At 35.3% G+C, this 20,721-nt stretch overlaps 1 protein-coding gene across 2 annotated transcripts in view; it reads right to left on the reverse strand.

Moving 5' to 3' along the window:
- llgl2 (LLGL scribble cell polarity complex component 2) overlaps window positions 1-20,721 on the reverse strand; it is a 59,399-nt gene that overhangs the window by 13,481 nt on the left and 25,197 nt on the right. For both annotated transcript variants that reach the window (XM_056469076.1, XM_056469075.1), the window contains exons 4-15: window positions 19,504-19,585; window positions 18,829-18,944; window positions 16,641-16,799; window positions 15,283-15,445; window positions 15,047-15,179; window positions 11,964-12,018; window positions 11,271-11,425; window positions 9,830-10,041; window positions 6,847-6,914; window positions 5,256-5,409; window positions 5,062-5,166; window positions 3,175-3,467 (exon numbers count right to left, since the gene is read on the reverse strand). In XM_056469076.1, coding sequence (XP_056325051.1) covers window positions 3,175-3,467; window positions 5,062-5,166; window positions 5,256-5,409; window positions 6,847-6,914; window positions 9,830-10,041; window positions 11,271-11,425; window positions 11,964-12,018; window positions 15,047-15,179; window positions 15,283-15,445; window positions 16,641-16,799; window positions 18,829-18,944; window positions 19,504-19,585 — 1,695 coding nt within the window. The remainder of the gene's footprint in view (window positions 1-3,174; window positions 3,468-5,061; window positions 5,167-5,255; window positions 5,410-6,846; window positions 6,915-9,829; window positions 10,042-11,270; window positions 11,426-11,963; window positions 12,019-15,046; window positions 15,180-15,282; window positions 15,446-16,640; window positions 16,800-18,828; window positions 18,945-19,503; window positions 19,586-20,721) is intronic.

Consider the following 20,721-nt stretch of genomic DNA (forward strand, 5'->3'; position numbering starts at 1 on the left):
AAGACCACAAAGCATGACAGTAAGACTTTATTAGACTTTATTAAATTTGATCAAAAGTGACAGCAGAAAGGTTTCTAATAAATGAAGTCTTCTGAATGTTCTATTTGTCAATCCTGTAATAGATACACGATATATGTATTATATTTTTAAATATTTTACAGTATAAAAACAAGTTTTGAAATTGTTAAAATATTTCACCTTTTTTGGTCCTGTGTTCAAATTTAGAGTTTTGGTTAGAAATATTTCAGTTCTTTGCTAAGGTTTATGATTGTGTTTTACTCCCTGACACAATAATAGCAATTTTTGGCAGGTCGGATTTTCTGGAGACTCTCAACAGAAATGTACGGTTACTTGTTCAATATGGCATGATCATAGCTAAGAATGTTATCCTTTGTTTCTGAAAGAAAAATGTTAGGCCTCTTTTTTCTGACTGGCTTTATGGACTTAGCTCCACTTTACATTTGGAAAGAAATACTGTAGATACACCACCTCTGGGAACTCTGCAAATTGATAAAATGTGAGATCAAGTCTTTTTTTTTCTAGCGAAACAAAGACTAATAATGTTGTTTAATTTCTGAAGATTTGTAAGGTTTTGTTTTCTCTCTCTCTTTACATCCATTGCTGTGTCTTTCTGTAAGTCATATATGTTTTGTATGTCGCCACTTTCCCTTGTTTCATGGTTATTTTACATTTTGCACAGATTAATGCTATATGATGGCTTTATGGTTATATGATGGTCTGTTTGTTTTTCTATGTCTGCAAAACTGTAATAAAAAATATTTAAAAACATATATATTTCACAATAGTATTGTATTTGATCCATTATGTGCAGCTTTGGTTGGACACAAGATCTTCTTCTAGTCATACTATATTTTTAATGTGAAAAAGATTAATTATAGAATAAATACATTTGACTTTTATTGCACAAAAATACAAATTGGTTTGAAATTTCCATGTACACATTTTTTCATTCACATCGTTCATAATAAAAGCTAATGTAATATTTGATAAATGAGTCAGACAAAGAGCTGTTTTTTTACTTTGACGTAAATATGAAAGTACACCATGGTGACAATACTATTTTTACTAATACCACATAGAACACTTCTCTTTTTGATGGGAAATTTTATTTTTAGATTACTGTGATGATCACATTAGCATGTGTATTTTCACTCATCACCATGATGAACCAAATGAAAAAAAACAGTCTAATGTGCTGTATATTGTGGAGGTTTTCTTTATGTAGGAACTGTCCACTTCATTCAGTTTCACAGCTCGTTTAAATAAATCCACATCACTATAATTAGATGCTTTAACTCTTTTTTTTTTTTTCTCACACCAGTTCATTTTCTTGTGTGTTGAGAGGAAAGGGTGCAGCGCATATTTACATGTTCATCTAAACATCTCTCTCAGCCGCATAATTCTAGTTATTAATAAACAATTGCAATAGTATTTCCAAATGAACTTTACTTCCAAGCTGAGAATGAAAAAAAATTTTGCCAACCGTATACCTGGACACTGAATCATGTTCAGTCTCTTGTTTTTCTAAGTAGATAGCTACGGATTACTTAACAGCCTCTGATGTCGCTAATAACAAGGGTTTGCCAATTCTACCTCCCCAACAATTATTATTTGCACTTCAGGTTTAGAGCACTTTTACTTAACTCAACAGAAACAAATCATTTCAAATAATAAGGTTGCTCTACAAATAATTCACATACATTGTGACAACTGAGTTAGAGGCATGTTTGGATTTGGTCTTTAATTTAACTCAATTCATCTTTATTTGTATAGCGCTTTTACAATGTAGATTGCGTCAAAGCAGCTTCACATAGAAGATTAGAGTGAATTGAAACAGTGTCAGCTCAGTTTTCAGAGTTTAAGTTCAGTTCAGTGTGCTTTATTTAATATTACATTGCTCTTGGTATTTTCACATGAGATTATCATCACAAGCAAATCAGTGCGTTCACTGTGTTTTGCTCCTCCGCAATATGTTCGCTTTGTATACACTACACTTTAGGGTTGCACGATATATTGTTTTAGCATCGATATTGCAATGTGTGCATCCGCAATAAAATCCATTGAATTGGGATTATATTTGACCAGGAGCCGCAGTTCAGAACATGGAGTCATTGGAGATTTTTACCATAATGGAGCAAAAGTTTATCATTTGCATATGTTTTTAAGGCCTGTGACTGTGTGAGCATATTAAGAGAGTTTAAAGCATTCCGGCACAAGGATAAAACAGAAATAATAATGCTATTGAATTATTTATACAATGAAGACTATGCAGTGCTATTTTACATTCGCTTATTCGATTTCTGTACCTGAATTCTTACCAAACAGAGCTAATTAAGTCATCTGGAGAAATTGCATTCTTATAAATCGCAGAAAAACAAAATATCGCAATGTCAGATTTTTCCAGTATCGCACAGCTCTAGCAACATATGACCCTGGACTACAAAACCAGTCACAAGGGTCATTTTTTTTTTTAAATTGAGATTTATGCATAATCTGAAAGCTGACTAAATAAGCTATCCACTTATGTATGGCTTGTTATGATGGGATAATAATTTAAAATATAGAAAACAAAAACACCTTTAAATCTGTCTAAATTAAAAGTTCTTAGTGAAGCATATTACTTATCAGAAATTAAGTTGATACATTTACAGTAGGCATTTTACGAAAAAACATCATGGGGTGTGATCATTACCTAATACTCTAATGATTGCATAAAAGAAAAATCGATCATTTTGACTCTTAATTCTTACAAATGTACCTGTGCAACTTCGTAGTCACAAACATTTCATAATATTAATATGGTAAGACTCATTTCTGCTTTTTTCTAGTTCTATATGTCTGCTGAAAGTAATTAGCAATAACAGGCAATAAATATCAAAAGGCGTCTTATTAGCATTAGTAACTTTAATTAGCTGCCTTTTGACATTCAATAGATGAACTGGGGGATAGAGAGTTAATGACACCTCATAGTATCTCTTTTTAAAAAAAAAAAAAAAACTTACTGATTATTTAGTTTAACAGAATATCTCCCGTAATTGACCCAAAGCATCATGGGATTTAAGAAAAGTAGATAGCCCCATTATTAACATTTACAAATCCATATCTTTTTAACCAATTAATCTGAAATGCTATTCAAGATGTTTTTTTCCTCACTTGACCATGATGTTATTCTTCTGGTTATAATCATAAAGACCAAAGCCATGGCTGGTCCCGAAGCCCACTAGTTTCCACTCGGAGTGCAGAGCGATTGCAGTGACCACAGCAGGCGGCTGGCACTGCACCAGGGCGAACGGCTGAAAGCCTGGAGGAAACAGCACCGGTTCCTCTCGAATGTCTAGTCGCGCCTGTCCCTTCCAGCGGAAACCCTCCTGACCTTGCAGCAGGTCCACTACTGTAGCTTCTACCACCTGCTCTGCAGCCTCATCATTCAGCTCCAAAACCAGAATCTGAGTTGAATTCACACAGGGAAACAAATGACATTTTGTTCAATAAAAGATCAGTGGGAACACATTTCCTTTGAACACGTTTGTAGAAGCAGAATTCACTTTTATAGTAAAAATGCAGAGTGTGTTAGAAAGCTTTAGTGAAGTTCGGCAAATGAGAAGAACTATTGATCCTGAAGCACTTTTTACCAAGCTCTGTTCATTTCCTAATGGCAGAAATGGTGTGTAATGGAACGTTAATAATTAGTTAAATCAGGGTGCTTTAGTCAAGTTCTCTCATCATTAATTATCAGCAGCCACTGAAAAGGAACGAGAAATCGGATATTTTCCATGACAGCAGTGAGTGCACTGGGAAAAAATAAATTCTGCACAAGTTAAAGGTACAGTACACTTAAAATGACCACTTCTTCCAATCCTGTTTGAGTTTCTACAGGTTCAGCAATAAATAAGATATTCTGAGGAATGTGGATAATCAGTAGACATTAACTCCCATAGTAGTTTTACTACTATAGATGTCAATGGCAACCGGTTGCCAGCATTCTTCAAAAATGCCTTCTTTTAGCTTAAATAAATAAAACATTTTTTTATCTAACTGCTCAGTTCATATAGACTTACTATTTAATCTCTATGGTTGTTTGGCAGTTTCTAGAGTTTGGTTGAACAGAATTTTTAAATTTCATTAAAAATATCTTTATTTATGTTTAGATAAAAGATAAAAACATTATTGAAACGACACGAGGGCGACTTAATGCCCTTTTCGAGCACCAAATTAAAATGCATTAGTATTACTAATTTACTATTTTAATAGTAATATTAAAAAGTATTCAAACAAGAATTCTTTGAATTTGTAACACTTCGCATTTACTGGATATTTTTTATTAAATAAATGCAGCCAATGGGAACTTTAAAGACTTCTTTTTAAAAAAAACAAATCCTAACCTTTTTAATGGTATATATTTATTCCATTATACAAGTTGAAAATTAAACAAAGCACTATTCCTTAAGACTATTTCCTTAAGAGAACAATCCTATTAAATTTCTTCATACTGGTGAAGGTGGTTGAGAAAAAAATGGGAATGTTTTAATTTGTGTTGCTTTTATTTCTATGTATTTGTAATCCCCTGTGCAAGAGATAAACGTGAATGCAAATAAGACTGCATCTGGTGACCTTGATACCTACATTGCATCAAAGACTATAGAATACACAAGACATGTCACTTGTATGGTTTTGAATGGGGAAATGTATAATGGTCAATATGGCGAATGAATCCCCGCCTTCTAGTACAGGAGCTAATCATCGATCACTATAGACTGACAATTCTCCGGGAGAGGGGCTCAGACTAGATATGGGTTTCTGCAGATTTTGTGTGATTTGAAAGTTTAGAAATTAAACTAAAGAGGCAGTTGTTGTTTAACTTTATTGGTGCGTAATATGAAATTTAATTGTAAGCTTGGCAAGCAGTTTTGGAGATTTAGTTTTTGTTATTAACGTAATTTGTTTATGTTGTTATTTGAAAATGTTTTTGTTCTGTTTTGTTTAGAAAAAAAAAAGACGTGTGAACCGAGTCACCCCCTAAACTCCCACACGAAAACTCACTTGTCCTGCAGTTCCAGCCACTGTGAGATATCCACTGTATTTACACAGGTGGATCTTCTGAATGCCCAGCCGAGGGTCATCGCTATATGGGTCAAAGCAGCCAACCTGATAAATATAGGAAAAAATATAAATACAAAATCAAATATCTGATGATGAAATCAAGCAGTAATGTTAATCAATATTATGAGACAGACCTTTCGGAACGGAGGCCACTCTCCTTCACTGCCCTGGTTCATGTTGTCGTTTGGATCGGCGTCTGTGTGAAAGACTCCTGCCGTGCTGAGCTTGTACATGGGGTAAAGACAGACCCCTGAGGCGTCCCAGAATCGCACCGTTCCATCTTCATGTCTTTCAAGAGGAAGAGGGATGAAAAACACTTTAAAATCAATGGTAAGATTTGTTTTAAGCATCAGTTTCCTCATTCCCTTCCAGTGTAACCATTACAGAGTCTTAAATTCTTCCTTGTTATTCAAATTGTTTCTATGAGAAGGGAAAAACCCGACTTTATTGAAAGACACACTTTAAACTGTGCTAAGATCAAATATCAACAGGACTGTATTATCCCAAATAACAGCTTTGATGAAACAAAACTGACTATTTCTCAATTTCTAGGGATTGCATGATTGATGCATAATCTATGATTTAACTTGCAAAGAACAAACAGGAATCTGATCTTTCCTGTTTTTAGTGACCTGATGGATAAGATGTGAATGAAACAAAACAGATACAGATAGCCTAAAAAAACAATTCCACAACTGTTTTGCATTTTCTGTTGCCTAAACTGACTTTATTTCATTTTTGTCTAAATTTTTGGTAATAAATAAATAGTGATACCAGTTTTTGAAAGATTCTGGTTTCGTCTGGTGCAAACAACCAAATTACTTATCACTGCAAATCTCTTCATGAAGCGCGTTGTTAGGACACGCGGTTACAGTGTAACCTGCTCACCTAATGTTTACGTTCGGTATATTTATATTATTAGCTAATTATAACCTCATGTGGAACTGAATCTGACTCATTTCGGAGTTCATATGATACTGTCCACCGAAGGTCACATTTTGGTCATTGGCGCATGCTTTGAGAGCCTTTCTGAATGAATGAATGAAATACGCCGTTTTCCACCAAGACAACCCGCAGTGCTGAATAATAATTAGCTAAACTGGCATTGGACAGGTTAAAAGAACCAAAACAAAGAGAGCGTTCCGGCATGGAAAACACATTTTCGAAGCAGAATATCTGACTTTGTTTTTCAAATAAACAAGAATGTTCACTTGGCATGTTTCTTAAATATCTGCAAACATATTATGGTATTTTATGCTTTAGAAGAGTCAAAAACTTACATACAGCTTTATATACCTTTATATATACACATTATAAATATGCAAATCCCCCCTAAAAAGATAATAAGAAAAGTTGTGACAGTGAAGACTGCAGTGATGATGTGGAAAAATCAGCTTTTTCATAAGATAATTAAATTACATTTTACAACATATCAACACAGGAAGCTATTATTTTTAAATTGTAATATTACACCAAAGATTTGCCTGCAATTGGAAAGCATGAGACAAGAAAAATGACAATAACTTTAACATAAATTTTTGTACATTTTTCTCATCCATACTGAGCAGACACATTTTGTTTGTAATTTGTTTATCTATTGTTAAGAAAATGTACTTTTTACTTGTTTGAACAGAACAATCTTTAATTATGCATTAATAATAGATGAATCGTAGAAACTAGTGAATGAAAAAGTCCAGACTGTGTTAGATTACACAGATTCCTCACCCCGTCAGGAGAAGATCTCTCTGGGGAGGGTCTGGGGCCAGATTCTTGCCTCCGTTTATAGGCCAAGGCTGCAAAAAGACAGATATAAGAAAAGAAAACAATTAAATAGCGTCCAAGTCAGATTTCACAGTTTTTGATGCTTCTAACAAACAGAATCCAACACAACAAAAACCTGTGGGAACATTAAAACCAATGGTAGACAACAGTTCATTTTCAGCTTGGTGAGTGGTTTCAATCTTGCATGTTTATGGGTGATACTAGAAAAGCACATACATATTACATCTCAAAGATACACCATCTATTATTTTAAACCATTTTTAACAATAACACAAGTTAATCACAAAAATAATGTTGTGTATTTACTATTTAGGGATATTTTGTCTTGAAAATATTAACATGAAGGCTTCCACTAAAGTCTCTCTCTCTGTCTACTGAATCTCACATTCAGCTTCAATTAAGATGCATTTTCATCTTTTGTGTGTTTATTCTAAGTTAAATAAAGCATTTGACTTGCTCTACGTGATGTCACTTCCTCGGGAGGGAAAGTCTTGAAAGCATTGAGGCATGTATTTATACTTCTCTCATTCATTTGTACAAAATGTTCAGGACACATCAACAATAGATTAATTATTTTTCAACCCTGTTATGTGTGATATTTCAGCAAATTTCTCATTGAAAATTTAAAAGCAATAATATGATGAAAAGACATAAAACAGGGTTTCTGCTGGTTTAATCAAGTCCAATTTAAGACTTTTAAGACCCCCTTAAGACCATTATGAATTAAATATTAGACCTATACAAGGCTAAACACTAATAATTATTTTAAATAGCCTGGCCGGTTGCCACAAACAAAAAAACTCCAGTTGAATACACGTTTTTCAACATAATATTTTTGACAAGTTTAACATTGTTAAAAGTGTATTAATGATGGAGACAATGACATAAATAATCAAAATATACATTTGTTGACTTTTGGTCCAAATTGATTGAGTATAATGTAACATGTAAAGTGATATGTTGCTCTGTTATTATCATGAGGAATTATGTAACTGTTTTTAGTTTTCTTTCCTTATAAGGGAATCTAAATAAGAGATACTGCAGTAAAAAAAAGTTGAATATCTATTGTAAATTGGATCTTGTTGCACAAAAAAAAAAAAGAAACGTGAATATTGAAAAAAAAAAAGGTTTTATAGAGATGGATTGTTGGTGATTGGATGGATGTCGGCCAGATTGGGTAGCTTTACTTGGACAGGAAGATTATGACCGGTTTAAAATGACTTAAGACCTACAAGACAATATTTCAGTAAATGTAAGATTTTTAAGGCCTAAAATTTTGTTTATGAAATTTAAGACATTTTAAGACCCCACAGGGACCCTGATAAAATTATGTTTTAGTTATACCATGTTGAATCTGGTTTGAGGTCAGCATCTTAAGCTAAAGCACAAAATGCTGGAAAATATCAACTCAACAGTTATTGTCAACTGTTAATATCAACTGTTATTGTCAACCTAATATTGGTTTAAAAATAAGTTAAGCAATCAGCAACAAAATCAAATGTTCCCTATCAAAATTGAACTTTCCTGTTGACTTAAGGAATAAATTAACTAAAGAATGTCTTTTTTTCTATTAAAGTTTGGTGACTTTGTCTAAAATTACTCCAACACTAGGAAAAAATAACTATTTTCTATTTTCATGAAGGCTGTACACATTAAGGCTACAATAGTCATCCTTCAGGTCAATTTTGACCAACCAGCTAATTCACAAAAACTACTGACACACACTGACTCAGGCTGATTTATACTTTATATAAATATAAATATTCCTGACCATTATCACCAATAAAGCCTTGAAAAACAGGGCATCAGTATATTGTAAAGCGATAGGTTCAAATATTCTTTTCCAGTTATCAAAGAAATAATTGTTACTTCATTTTAGTTTTGTAGCTATTAAATTGTTTTAAATTCAAAATTGTAATATATGCAATCAGTGTAAAACTTATGAATAGTGGAAAAACATATTCTGTAATTGTGTATTAAAACCATCTGGGTTCTCCACTTTTGCCATGGCCTCTCTATTTGGTTTTAACAACCTTATCCCTTAAGTTTTTCTAAACTTTTAAGCAAAAACTTTCCTCCTTTCCCACGGCTGTGGTAATTTCTAGCCAAGAATTATTGGTCATCTGGTTATTCCTATGATCACGCATGGACGGATCATAAAGATGTCTGTACAGTCGTGGTTCAGACAAAATCTCTTCAAAGCGTTTCATATCCAGCTCAAATGAAGTGCGGCACTATGCAAACTGTTCACTCGAGTCTCAAAAAGTTTTGTGCGCTCCACCGGCCGAAATCATGTAACGCAAACCCAAAGAGAATCTCTGCAAACTTCAAGATGACCTTACGTTCGCCGCGCGCTCTCAAGTGAACTTAACTAGCGATCATGTAGAGTATAAATCAGGCTTGACGCAGAAATATAAATCAGCCTCTAACATGCACACACTCAAAAACATGTGCACACACACATTAAGAATCTGCTGCTTATGAATTTATGAATATAGTCTTGCTAAAAACTTTACACTTACGCAGATTCTTAGCATTAGAAAATATATCCTTAACCGAAGTCAAAAACAAGTGTTGCCCACTAATTAAACATCGATGAAATTCTCCACACGGATGAGGGAAAAAGGACACATTCACAGAGTTTGTAATGAAAATGATTTTTTTCTTCATCCAAAGTAGATTTGAGGATTGATATTAAACTCAGTTGCTTTATTTTAGAGGTTTAGTGAAGGCAGGTCATTTTTGATCTGAAGGACAAACAGTATATTCAGAATTCTAAGACAACAGTAGGGTTATGCATTTTGCATTATTTTTTACTAATAACAAATTCAGTTTACTGTACATTTTACAGCTCTTGTATATCATTCCATTTCAAGGAAACTAAATGGAAAAAGCTTGAAATAGACTGAGTCATATATTTGCATACCTTCCTGGAGTAGTGTGTGTTCTGGTGGGCTCCCGCAGCTTGCACTCGCTCCCACAGTTTGAGAGGGATGGAGGAGACGTGGTGCGAGCAAGTGATGGCTGAACAGTGTAATGGCACCAGGTACGGCGTCTGGATGACGGGCCACCCTTCAGTCTGCAGATCCACCACAACCAGCTCCTCCTCCACTAAAACCACAAGAGCGCTGGGTTCACCTGAAACACATTTCGAGCACTTAGAGGAAGTACACTTACTGGATCTCAGCTAAAATGTTCACGCAGATTAACTCATACCAACAATAATAGATTAAGAGGAACTGGGGAATCAAGAATAAATTCTAAAGGTTGAAACTGGTTGGGTCAAAAGGATATGACTCCTTTTGATCACGCACAGATAGTTTCAGGAAATCCGTTCCACAAACTGGCTCTTTGTATAGTTTGATTCCAAAAGGGCAAAAAAAAAAAATTTCTCAGATGCTTGCTAATAGTAAATAGGAGGTAAGATACATTTTTTTAGAGTGTGTTTTTTTTTACTGCAGGGGTGCGAATCGAGAAATCAGTTTAGAGGAACTGAAATTCAAAATTGATTCCCAAGGTTAAAACAGATTCCATCATAAGAAAACTCTTTAATAGTGATTATTAATTTTTGATTCACTTCAAATGTTGACTACTAAAATATATATATATATATATATATATATATATATATATACACACACACACACACACACACATATAGGGATGTAACTAGACGCTTACACCATGAGACGAGACAAGACACGAGATTGGGTTCATGAAAACGAGAAGAGACTCGACCTACCTACCTACCTACCTACCTACCTATCCATCTTATTAAGAATCAACTAACTCATTAGGCATTAAGTTGATTCATTAGGGGAATCAACTTTAATAAGCTCCTCACAAAAAGTAATGTGAAGTCTGATTTATTTCCCAACACAGAACTCTTTCCTTTAGATGGTTTATTTTACTAATAAAAATAAAATAAATCCTACAACCTAGAAAAGTTTACTACAAAACAATTAGCACATAAAACACAGATTAAAGACATCTGCAAACACTGATTTGTTCTCAGTGTCTAAAGTACAAGAAAATAAGACTGTGATTTAGCTTAAACTGTGTTTGTTCTGTTGTCTACAATGGAAGGTTTTGAACACCAATCTGGACTTCATGATAAGATGCTAATAATAAATAAATCCAAACTTTCATCTTAAAGTCCCAAAGGAGTGACGTATACAAATCATTTTCTACAAAACGAATTTAAAAAGTTGTAAACAGTGAAGAGTCAATTCTAGAGTTGATTCTAGAATAAAGAATCGAATTAGACATGATTTTTTTTTACTCAGTAAAAAACTATAGCAAACATATTTGGTAGCGGTAAAAAAGCTAAAATAAAAAAAGAGAGAATTTTCTGTGTCTGTCTCTACCTTTATGGTTCTCTCCTTCGCGAATGACGAAGTAGTCGATAATGCGAGAGGTGAAGTCCAGCGCTTCATGAATTTTGCTGTGGATGACAGAAATGCAGTGTCTGTCCCCATAACTGGCCCTCGGCATCCCTCCACTGAAGATGAGGAATGGAGGACTGCAAAAAGAGCACAGAAGACTTTCCAAATCAGCCATTCCAATATTATTAAGAACAGAAAAAAAACAACAGGAAATAAAAAGAAACGTTGTTTAAAAATGCCAGAGATTAGCTTTAAACCAAGGTTTTATTCATTAACATTGGCCAACTACACCATTAAATGTAAACTACCAATAAACAATTGCTTTTACAGCATTTAATAATCTCAATCTTAGCATTTAACACATTTTTAAAGACTAACTGTTTAATACAACATGAAAATTTTTATTAACTATGATTAATAAAGCCGAACATTCTAAAAATGTAGTGTTAATATTGAATTACGTAAAGTTAACAAATGCGACTGTATTTATTGTAAAGTGCAATCAAATGGAGGCAGAATGGAACATATGAAGGTATATGGAAAGTTTAATTATTAACCAGATGCTGTGAGTTATGGTGAAGCAATCTGGGCTAATGACATCACAAGCAAACACAGCTGCCCCAGGATCAGGTGGTAAATACTAACAGTACTGTTTGATAAACAAACAAGACTCACCCTTGTTTTGATGGCAACTGTATAATTTTGGATATAGCCTTGCATGGGAAGGCACCTGTGTGGAGATAATGTTGGTTTAAAAAAAATGAGCAGAAAGCAAATAGCATCTTATAAGACTGACTAAGGCTTTGTTCTAGAACTACTGATCTACAAACTAAGCCAGCATTATTTGAGGCACAGCATTGACACCTTTACAAACAGCTTTACTTAAGTCAAATAAGACATAATCTCTTTTACAAAGCTAATGAAACAACGTCAATTCAAACAATTCAATAGCACAAATTAAAAATGTACGCTTTGGTTTTAAATTTCTGCATATTCACCAACTAAAAAAGACGAATGGTTCAAAATAATAGCAGAAGTTGAGGAAATGGAGAGAATGACACATGCACTCCGATTACAAAAACAGATCCTTAAAAAAAATTGAGTAAATGACTGGCTTTCTTCACAACCACAATATATTATTCATAATTTAACATTTACATAATTCTAGAGTTATGCATCATTGAGAGAATATGTTTGCCAACATTTTATTTTATAAATTATTTATTTATTTTCTTGCCAAGGTTAATTTGTTTTATTTATATATGTATGCATGTGTAGAATGGATACATACAGTGTATATATGCATGTATGTTTATACAACAGTTCTGTTTGGTTCTTGAGACTGACTGGCTGATGGCTGTGCAATATTCTGTAATATCAGAACTCATACAGCCTCTTCACTCTTGTGTAATACTCTGCCTACATAGAGTGACAGCAGATCAATAAACTGACTATAGTTTACAAATATTGCAGCTGTTAGAGAACATAATGTACTTTTGAGGCTTTTTTAGGCAAAAATGTAGTTGTTTAGATTGTAACTAAGCAAACTTTATAAGCAAAGTGACTATTTAAATATTTATCATTTCGGAGATACAACATGTCGGCAGCCATTAGCTTTGCAGAGCAAAGACGGTTGACGTTGTCCATCCACAAGATGGTGACAGAGACCGCATATTAAGCCCTTAAAGGAAAAAACTCGTCATTTCTAACTACAGCTGATCAAATCATTATTAAACTGGTAAGTGACATTCTTAGTCGATCTCTCTCTTTTGTATGTTGCAGTGCTGTATTTATATCATATAATTGTAGTGTATTGAGTGTGAGATAATAATAATAATAATAATGCATTTTATTTAAGGCGCCTTTCATGACACTCAAGGTCACTGTACAGAGCAGCTAGAACAATCAGTTCAAATAAAAACACAATAAAATCAATAAAATACAATACAAACTTTTTTTAAAAATGCAGTCGGGTTAAAGAGTATAAGCTGTTCTAAACAGATGTGTGTTGAGTTTGAATTTAAATTGTGAAAGAGAGTCTAAATTACGGAGATCAGGAGGAAGTGAATTCCAAAGCTGAGGAGCAGAGTGGCTGAAGGCTCTGTTCCCCATGGTGACAAGGCGGACAGAGGGAACAGTGAGGTGAATGGAAGAAGAAGACCTGAGTGTTCGAGAAGGTGTGGCGATATGAACAAGATCAGCAAGGTATGGAGGAGCGAGATTGTGGATGGCTTTAAAAGTGAGAAGAAGTATTTTATAATTAATTCTAAAAGAGATGGGAAGCCAGTGAAGCTGCTGTAGAATGGGTGTGATGTGACAGATAGAGGGGGTTTTTGTGATAATACGGGCTGCAGCGTTTTGTACCAGTTGTAATTTATGAAGAGTTTTTTTAGGGAGGCCAAACAGAAGGGAATTACAGTAATCTAAACGGGATGTGACTAAACTATGAACAAGAATGGCAGCTGAATGAGGTGTGAGGGAAGGACGTAAACGATTTATATTTCGAAGGTGGAAATAAGCGGATCGGGTGACATTATTAACATGTGCAGTGAATGAAAGGGTGCTATCGAAGATGACCCCCAGACTCTTAACCTGAAGGGAGGGGGTAATGACAGAATCATCTGTGTGAATGGAAAAGCTATGTGATTTATTTAAAGTGGATTGTGTACCTATAAGTAGAAGTTCAGTTTTATTGTCATTTAATTTCAGGAAGTTTGAGGTGAACCAGGATTTGATGTCTGCAAAGCAGTTAGTAAGGGATGAAGGTGGGAGTTTGTGGTTGGGTTTGGTTGATAGGTAGAGCTGGGTGTCATCTGCGTAGCAATGAAAATGAATTTGGTGTTTACGGAAAATATAACCAAGTGGAAGAATATAGATGATAAAGGGATGGGACTCGCATATCAGGAATGTGTGTATTTTGTGTTGGCCACTCTTTGTATAACCTTGAGTTACTTTTTGAATGGCCATCTGTTTGTTTCTAATGAGTCTCCTGTTTTCGTTACTGCAGACTAGTTCAGTAAAAAGAATGAAAGAAAGAAGAAATGCCGGCATGTAATTTAGCGTTTTTTCTTACCGCAAACACAACAGTAATCTGGTAGTGTTTGCTTTGCTTTGGCTTTTTTTCAGGGTTAATTATTGTGATCACCCGATGGCAACAGAGAAATACTCTGCAATGTCTCTAGACTGATGGCATTTCATGACGATCAGCCTTATAATCTTAAAATATGAGCATAATGACCTATTTTGTCATCACTTTAGATATTACGCTAGAGAATCATTCAAATACCAGCTCTAAAGTGACATTGGTGAAGTAGCTACGATTTCTGCTGCTCTGATGTCAGCAGCAGATGTGAATGAATGGCGGAAGAAAGTAGTTCCTCATACAAAAGGGTTTTTAGACTCTCAGTATTTGATTTTCTTTAATATATACACGATTATGCAGTCAAACTGTTGTATAAACATAATATCACATGAGTAGCAGTGCAATATAGCTGTATATCTTCACTGGTGGGACACTAAGGCACTCAGCCTGTGGCCTCGAGCCAACGCACGCCTCCCACCAGTGCCGATATACAGCCATACCGCGCTTTTACTTGTGCGATATTGCTCATATATATCTAAATAATTTTATATCTAAATCATTTCAGGCTTGACTATGTATATAAAACAAAATTTTAAAAACAATCGTTTCTACTTGCATGACTAAATTTGTACTGCAAAATTAGCAGTTTTTGATTCACGCTGCAATGTGGTCTCACCATACGGCGTCTCCTGCTTCTCTGGCTCTGTTTGCGGATCCTCGCCAGTCACCGTCCACTGGCAGTAGCTTCCATCACTGTGCGAACTGAGAATGCTTTCACCATCCTCCATCCACCAAACACTCTCTAGTTGCTGCAGAGGATGCAAAAAGAGACAATAACAAACATCTTTTTAAAAAAAAAATTCTGAAAAGCATTTTGAGCTTCGGTGCGGGAAAAATTGTAAAATACTGCACCTGCGTGCCTAGAAAGTGTTGGACGGGACGCTGCCGGTCCAGATCCCACAGAACCATCAGACCTCGGCTGTAGCCAATCAGCACTTGCCGAGGGTTCAGCGGGTTTTCATGCAGAGTCTCCACACTCTCCAGATTTCTGCGGCCAACATAATCCTCTGGAACTCTGGGAAAAGCAGCAGAGAAGAGATCAGCCACCACAAAGAGTAACTGTAACAATCATCTTAGGTATGCGAAAGTGTTGCATAATACTACTCCACAGAAACTATTTGAAGAATGTACAATGTGTATATAGGCATGTGAACAGATATTATAGAGAGATTTTAAAACTCAGGGACACAAAGGTTGAAGAAATGTATATTAAATACTAAATATAGCTAGATGTAACAAAATGTAAAAAAATAAATAAAAATAAATAAATTGTCAAGACAGTTTGGCTTGAGAAAACCTAGTCTTAAAGTTAAAAACCTTAAAGAGTGAAACAGTTTGAAAATAGTAATGATGATGATGAATTTTTATTTAATGCCATGTCAGCAACAAAGGCTATTTTCATGGCAAGAACATTCATTCATTCATTCATTCATTCATTTTCTTTTCGGCTTAGAGCCTTTATTAATCTGGGGTCGCCACAGCGGAACGAACTGCCAACTTATCCAGCATTTGTTTTATGCAGCGGATGCCCTTCCAGCCACAACCCATCACTGGGAAACACATACACACTCACTCACACACATACACACTCATTCACACACACATACACTACGGACAATTTAGCCTACCCAATTCATCTGTACCCGGAGCACCCGGAGGAAACCCACGTGAATGCAGGGAGAACATGCAAACTCCACACAGAAACGCCAACTGACCCAGCCGAGGCTCGAACCAGCGACCTTCTTGAAGTGAGGCGACAGCACTACCTACTGCACCACTGCGTCACCCGGCAAGAACATTTTAGTAATAAACTTATTCATTCATTTTCTTTTTCGGCTTAGTCCCTTTATTCATTAGGGGTTGCCCAGCGGAATGAACTGCCAACTTATCCAGCACATGTTTTATGCAGCAGATGCCCTTTCAGCTGCAATCCATCACTGGGAAACACCCATATTTAGCTTACCCAATTCACCTATAGGGCATGTCTTTGGACTGTGGGAGAAACCAGAGCACTCGGAGAAAACCCACATGAACATGGGGCGAACATGCCTTTCAACATATTTCTCATATGTAAAATACAAAATATTTGAACACTATTTTGTAAAAACTTATGGCTGAAATATTATACATTATGATTTAATAAATATTCAATGCAATTGATTCTTTTGGCTTTACATGCCTTTGTGATTCAGATGAGTGTGATGTCTGACCTGTTTTGTACGTCCTCCACGCTGATGTTGTTCTCTTCCAGTTCTCTGAATCCTGGCACTTCCACAACAAACACGTGTCCTCCTTCTGTTCCAAGCAGCAGCAGCTCACCAGATGAGTGTGCCAGGACCGCAGTGACCCGCGTCACACTGGGAATGGCACTGTCAAAGTTTCACATCACAAGGAGGTTAAAATTAAAGTCAAGTGATTTGTTTTCATCCCTAGTTTGAGGGCCTATTATATTTTAGTCAATTACAACCTTTTATTATAATTTTTTTTAAACAATGGATTTTAAATGTTTTAAATAAAGTACTTACACTCACCGGCCACTTTATTAGGTACACCTGTCCAACTGCTTGTTAACGCAAATTTCTAATTAGCCAATCACATGGCAGCAACTCAATGCATTTAGGCATGTAGACATGATCAATACGATCTGCCGCAGTTCAAACATCAGAATGGGGAAGAATGGTGATTTAAGTGACTTTGAGCGCGGCATGGTTGTTGGTGCCAAATGGGCTGGTCTGAGTATTTCATAAACTGCTGATCTACTGGGATTTTCACGCACAACCATCTCTGGGGATACAGAGAATGGTCTAAAAAAAGAGAAAATATCCAGTGAGCGGCAGTTCTGTGAGTGCAAATGCCTTGTTGATGTCAGAGGTCAGAGGAACTGATAGAAAGGCAACAGTAACTCAAATAACCCCTCATTACAACCGAGTTATGGAGAAACGCATCTCTGATCGCACAAAATATTCAAGCTTGAGGCGGACGGGCTACAGCAGCAGAAGACCACACAGGGTGCCACTACTGTCAGCTAAGAACAGGAAACTAAGGCCACAATTCACACAGGCTCACCAAATTGGACAATTAAAGATTGGAAAAAAGTTGCCTGGTCTGATGAGTCTCAACTGCTGTTTCGACATTCAGATGGTAGGGTCAGAATTTGGCATCAACAACATGAAAGCATGGATCCATCCTGCCTTGTATCAACGGTTCAGGCTACTGGTGGTGGGGTAATGATGTGGGGGAGATTTTCTTGGCACACTTTGGTCCCATTAGTACAAATTGAGCAGCGTGCCAATGCCACAGCCTACCTGAATATTGTTGCTGACCATGTCCATCCCTTTATGACCACAGTGTACCTATATTCTGCAACGAAGGATAAAGGCAGTTCTGAAGGCAAAAGGGGTTCCAACCCAGTTCTAGTATGGTGTACCTAATGAAGTGGCCGGTGAGTGCACATGGCAACATTTATTTTAGAATAAATACTAAAAAGTATCTTTTTTAAATTAAAAACTGTGTCAGTTACAACATTTTAAATGACTGTAAGAGAGAGAGCATGTTGTACTGCACTAGTTGTCTTTACACTGATTCATCACTATTGTGTTTTATATTTGTTTGTACCTGACTAGAAGTCAAAACCGATGAGAATAAAACAAACTGAGAAAAACACACATGCATGCAGAAAACACTCATCTTTAAATCTATTACATCTCTCTTCACTCAAAAACAAAGCAAGAAACAAACTGAAATTACAGCACCATAAAAAAAACAGCATTTTAAACATCAACCTAAACAAATTTAAAGCAAAATTGAAACTAGCAGTGGCTGAGAAACACACAAATATATTACATGCTTCTGTCATCCGGCACAAATCCAAGTTTTGCATGCTTGACATAAATTGCTTAGGAATACAAGCCACAGCACGTTTTGAATGGTTTTGATTCCGGAAAATGTAGTAGATGTGATGCAACAAATTTCCAATGTAGTTTGTCGGGTGAGACTGAAACGCTGAAAATAAATGAATAAAATTTCAGCGGCATTAGGACAGAACATGACTGATGTTTAATAGGATGCTATGAGAAGTAAGCAAACTATATCTTCAAGAATGACACAAGTAAATCTTGCAATAAAGCATTAGCTCAGTTACTCAAGGGTGGACAGGATATGACAGCTAAGATTGCATAAAAGACATATTTGATTCATGGAGTAGGTCAGCTGACAGCATGTGCTAAACTACATATAGATTCAGAGTATCAGTCGTGTCTGGGTTAGAGTGACTCAATGCTCATGTCTCATTTTTTGGGTGTGTGTGTGCGCGCAAGCGAGCATCCCCAGCACATTGGGATGAAGGAAAAAAAAAAACATTAGACTGAGGTGAGTCTGTAAGGTGTGTTAATGACTCACCCAGGTGGACCAGAGAGAGTGAACCGTCCGATCTCAAGCAGCTCACACATGCTGTTATGAGCTCGAAGTGTCCACATATGTAGACTGTTGTCCTCTAGTAATGTGACCAACTCCACCTGCAAACCAAAAAAGGAGATAGAGACATAGATCAGAATCATAAATAACTATTGAGGTATTTAATTCACTGAATTATTCTTTTTTTCTACAGCAGGTAACAAGAAGATATTAAAAAAAAATTATTTAATTGTTAAGTAATTTTAACTGGTAATTCAGACTTTTCTTTAAGAATATGCAAATGTGTTGGTTGTATTTATAAAGTTAAACTCACAAAACTCAAAACTGTGGGAAAAAACTATTGGTGTGAACTCAAAATTCAGAGAAAGTAGTTTGAATAGTAAGCTGTAAACTTGGATTTGAGATGGAAAAAAAGTTTGAAACACTGAAGGATACAATTATTTTTTTTTACTTCGATAAACTTTAATCATTAAAAAGTTTCTGTGGAACATCTCTGCTTGAAACTTAAAAACTTTTTTCCCCCAACAACCTCACCCAAAACCACAGATGATTCACTGAAAACCAAATCCCAAAGATTGGAACAAAATCCAAGAAAAAAAATAAAAAGAGATCAAATCAATGAGATCAAAAAGCCACAGGATTAAAAGTCCAAAGCCGTACCTGGTTTGGTAGGAAGTGCACCTGTGTAACTGCCGCATTCTCATCGTGAAGCCCCATAAACTCCACACCTGGAGCTCCGTAGCTGAAAGCTGGTTAAGGATGGTGATGTTTATGATTTGTTTCATTTAATGGTGATTTGCATATGTTTATTAATCGTAAGAGATTCATTCTTTTTAGTTAGTTATGAAGCTACAAACAGTCAAATAACAGAGAAGCACTGGAATAACAGTTTATAGTTTAGATAAAACCACTAATGTTTATATTAAAGATTAAAATCACCGTCATGTGCATTTAACGACACTCAAAAATGAGAGTTGTAGGCAGCAATTACATTATTTAACCATTAGGTGGACATCAAAAAATATGCCACTGAACAATTCTTCAAAAATTATCCATCTAGCAATGAAATGAAGTTTTATGAGTGAACAACTGAATCATTTAATGAAAATGAGAGTAAATATACATGTAAATATTCATTTTATAGTAAATATACACTTTATACAGTTAGCATTATCAGCAACAGTAGTAGTAACAATGAATTTTTCACAGTGCTGAACAATTTACCACTTATTTTTATTCAGCTGATTATTTCTTCATTTTATTTTAAATAAAATTACAGCTTCTAAATTCTGTTCCAAAAGTTTCTTGCAGTATTGCAAATTAAATTTGTCTCCTCTTTTTGGCTGATCCAAAAAATCCATGAGTAAAAAAACTATAATGTGACCCAAACCGTGAGATTTGTGATCCATTACACCACTAGTCACCACTAGTAAAGGCTATTTTTATGGCAAGAACATTTCAGTAATAAACATAAAATTAAAAACAACAAACAAATGAATACATAAGTTAAATAAGATTGTGTTAATACATGATTAAAAATCCTAACATTTTCCCAGCAACCATTTCACAGACACGACATACAAAACAACCCATTTTTATTGGGAAATTTACAATCTAAATCCTTCAAATTGCTTTTTTTTTTTTAAATGAACAAAACTATATAAAGTCTAAGAGTATAAAAATGCAACAATACTGGTCACACGCCAGTTATTCATTTCCATTTCCTCTTCTCTATATGACTAAGAGAGAAACTTGCGCAATCCCATGGGAAACAATGTTACCTGTACACACTAATATAAACTGTGCAGGATTTCATAGTACCTGTATGAAGGGTGTGATTAGTTACTAAACAACTATAAGATGAGCTACAGGAAATCA

The sequence above is a fragment of the Danio aesculapii genome, chromosome 12 (assembly GCF_903798145.1).
Source record: "Danio aesculapii chromosome 12, fDanAes4.1, whole genome shotgun sequence".
NCBI lineage: Eukaryota > Metazoa > Chordata > Actinopteri > Cypriniformes > Danionidae > Danio > Danio aesculapii.